At 34.3% G+C, this 3,930-nt stretch overlaps 1 protein-coding gene across 1 annotated transcript; it reads right to left on the bottom strand.

Moving 5' to 3' along the window:
* Nucleotides 1-1,451: 1,451 nt before the first annotated feature.
* On the bottom strand, nt 1,452-2,906 carry LOC109809448 (ethylene-responsive transcription factor ERF026). Its single transcript, XM_020372769.3, has one exon. It carries the CDS (start codon nt 2,661-2,663, stop codon nt 2,145-2,147), a length of 519 nt encoding a protein of 172 aa, XP_020228358.1. The 5' UTR covers nt 2,664-2,906; the 3' UTR covers nt 1,452-2,144.
* Nucleotides 2,907-3,930: the final 1,024 nt, after the last annotated feature.

Below are 3,930 nucleotides of genomic sequence, written 5' to 3' on the forward strand. Positions count from 1 at the left end.
ACAAACTAATTTATAAGATAATTTTATCAAATTTATTCTTTCACTCAAGTTATTATGTTTTCAACAAACTAATTTATAAGATAATTTTATCAAATTTATTCTTTCACTCAAGTTTGACGTGATAACGAGATATTTGAATAATATATATATATATATATATATATATATATATATATATATATATATATATATATATATTATGTTTTCAACAAACTAATTTATAAGATAATTTTATCAAATTTATTCTTTCACTCAAGTTTGACGTGATAACGAGATATTTGAATAATATACCATTCTAATTTTGTTATCATTGAACACCAAAAAAGAATTTTTCACTTTCACTTTTTGTTGTTTTTCCTATTTCTCTTTTATTTATTCTATCTAATATCTAATATATCCTATTTTGGAGGTAGACGTTAATGGATACTATTACCCTTGATTTAGTAGTAGTCACTTGAAAGAAAGAGAGACAGAGAGAGAGGAGTGGGGTGGCCACCTACCATGATTGCAACTTCAAAAACTAAACAGTGGACATGTTTAATCAAGTAAAAATCCTATGTGGTAGATGATGACTCAAATTGTAAATTACATTATTATTTCTTCCCACCGGTTATTATATATAATGGAACCACTGGTCTTTTGGTCTGATTATAGTCTTTTTTTTTTGTTCGTCCTTGGAGTATCCAGGGCCGACAGCAGTGACTAATCTCCTCGCTACGTTGGAGGCACCTCAAAAGGTGGGATAGTTTGAGGTGGGATAGCTGGCCCCAAGATTTAACGCGGCTGCATACACAAGACAGGATTCGAACCCCTGACCTTACTTAAACGTGGATCAACCCCTACCGCTGAACTCCTGACCTTGCTTAAGCTGGCCCCAAGATTTAACGGGTCTGATTATAGTCTTAAATTTCGCAATAGATAAATAAAGAATAAAGATTAGCAGATATATACTTTTACTTTAGATAATTTTTAGTATTATTTGTTTGAGTATATTTTAAAAAGAGAAAAGTAAGTGAGAAAAAATTGTGAGAATAATAAAAAATTTAATTGTTTAGTAAAAGAGAAAAGTAGGAGAAGAAAGAAAAAAATTATAAGACCATATTTAAATATAATTTCTTTACTAATCAAATAAAATAAAATCTCTAAAAGGTAAAATGATATACTATCTTTTTATTTAAATTATTTAAATATAGTATTAGAGGTAAATATATTTTTAAACACACTTGCCTTTTTCTTTTTATTTTTTCATATCTGTCTCTTAAATTAAATAACCTAAAAACTTACAGTTATTTTTCATTGATCTATTCTATTTTTTTTACTACACTTCTTTCCTCTAAGATTCTTTTACCACCCAGAGAAAACATTAGTAAAAGAAAATCAGTTTGATAAGTAATATTTTTAAAATATAATAGATATTAATGAAACTTTAGAGTGCAGAAAACAGTGTGCGATAAAATAAATTTTAAGCTTGGTGGAGTCGGCATTTCCTGCTGCTATATTATTCCATTAAAGCACGATGAGATACATGACTACGCGCTTTCCAACTTTTAGGTCGCAACAGAGAGATCTTCTTTTTCATGTCTCAACCTACTTTATGTCTCCTTCTTGACTCTTGTTGCTAGTTTTGGTTCCCTTGAACAACAGTATAATCATGCGTATACTATTAATAGAATACGCAAAAAAGAAAAGCTAGCAAGCAAAGCTTTGATACAAACACTCTCACATCACAAAAGTAAAAAAGGTAAATAAAACATAAAGAAACTTCCGATGGGAATGCGCCCAGTGCAGTGCAGGACGAATTCTCACTCACAAGTCACAAAGTTTATCCAAATGCATACATACTAAAACACACATATATAGATATAGACACATGGTCTCATAACAAAGTAGCCCTATATATCAGGTCGTTCTCAATTTAACTAATTTTCATTAATTATCCAGATTCTAACTACTTATGTCTGATGCGAACCCCATTTCCTAATCCATTATATTACTTTAATTAATATTATAATAATTATTTAGAGTACGTCCATAAACTTCTCCTTATAAGTTTATAAGTACTCTCGTATTAACTTCTCCAATACATAACTATAATTTACGAAGAATTTATTTTTCTTTTTCTTTTGTTATGAATTTATAGAGGATCAAAAGTTCCACAAATTTTCTCCAGCACAATATTCGAAGGAGTCATCGAAGTGTGGAGTCATTCTGGGAGGGGATAGCAGCATTCCCTCAGCCATGTCATGCAGCAAACTTGGCATGGAGAATATGGCTTCCTCGTCCAGAAACTGAGTTTCAAACGAAGGAACAGACTCAACTGCTGCGTTAGTTGTGGATGCATTAACATTGTTGTGGTTGCTGGCTTCAGGCTTCATGAGTTCGGCTGCAGCAATGGCAGCGGTGCGGATGTCCTCAGGGGATTTGGAGGCGGGAACCGGGTACCTGCCAACCCAGTCAGGGAAGTTGAGAACTGCTTCGCCGCCTTTCAGAGCCAGCGCCGCCACGTCGTAGGCCGCAGCCGCCATCTCCGGCGTCCGGAACGTCCCCAGCCATATGCGGTTTGTCTTACGTGGCTCACGGATTTCGGTTACCCATTTTCCTCCGCGGCACCGGATTCCGTGGTACATTGGGTGCCTCTTCGACGATGACGATGATGATGCCATGCGATCAGAACAAGGCTTTTGGCACGTGGGGAAATGAAAATGGGAAAAAGAAAAGGAAGCACTAGGCAAAGTAGGCGGGTCTAGCTAGGAAAGGAATGGAATTTGGATTTGTTGCTTCCTAGTTTAATTGAGACTTGAGAGTAATAGGGTCAACTATATTTATAGTATCACATACATTATATCCACATCATGAGACAGTTTGGTGGTATGTTTTAAGATGACTATCTAACTTGATTCTGTTCTTGTTTAAATACATGGAGAAATTAAGGAAGAGGTAAGCATAAGACAATGTTGTAGGATGCAGTGAAACCGTGGGAATTTCGCGGGGTAACTGAGTAGTAATGATTTTCTTCGTACTTGAAAACGGTGGCGCATAGCTGGGCTCCATTTTTAAGGTTTTGGAGAAAAGGCAGTGGGAAGCAAGAATTATGTAGTTAGCTAGAAAGAATGACAATGACTATTTGACAACCCAATAACAGGAAATGTGAATTTTTGTGGCACATATAAAGCACTAGTGTAGATGATGCGCACGACACACTGGATAGCCGCAGCTAGCAATGCTAGTTATTTAATTTCATCAAGACCTTAATGTCACATCTTTATTTATTTCATTTTCCCCAATATATAACTCGTGTCATTCACTCGGTCGGCTAGCTGTATGTATATGTAGGGTTCCTCTCACCTCACCTGTCTTAATTTGTAAATCAGCAGGAAAATCAATATTCACATATGTCATGACTGATTGCTATTGTCACCCAAATAAGTACTCACTAAAGTCTGTTGATAAGCGGGGGTTTAGGTTCTAACTATGTTTATTACTTTAGTAAAAGAATATCACTAAAGAAAATAAAGTATTATTGACAACTTATTTCTTAACCGAAGCCATTGAAATATTATTCACCTTCTAAGATTGAAATACAAAAAAATTAACAGAATTTGGTTAGAAATAATTGTAACACTATACTATGACTTAGTGTTGTATGTTGGGTGAGTTTTAGAGGGACTCTTACTTGAGATTTAGTTGACTCTAAGGAAAGAAAATATATAAGTTTTTTTCTAAATATTGAGCTTGATAAACTCAACTTCCTAGGGAGATAAGAGAGAAAATAGAATGAGAAACTCTATAATTTTGAAACTTTTTTTCTTTCTTATAGATTTCCTGGAGGCGTGAGAGGTTTCTTTGATCCTTAGTGTAGTGATTCAGACATTCGAAGGCTGAGAATCTTAGTTTGGGTGGTTGCGAAGTTTGTGGAAACTTGAAATTCTT

The sequence above is a fragment of the Cajanus cajan genome, chromosome 5, assembly GCF_000230855.2.
Source record: "Cajanus cajan strain Asha chromosome 5, NIPB_CcT2T_4, whole genome shotgun sequence".
NCBI lineage: Eukaryota > Viridiplantae > Streptophyta > Magnoliopsida > Fabales > Fabaceae > Cajanus > Cajanus cajan.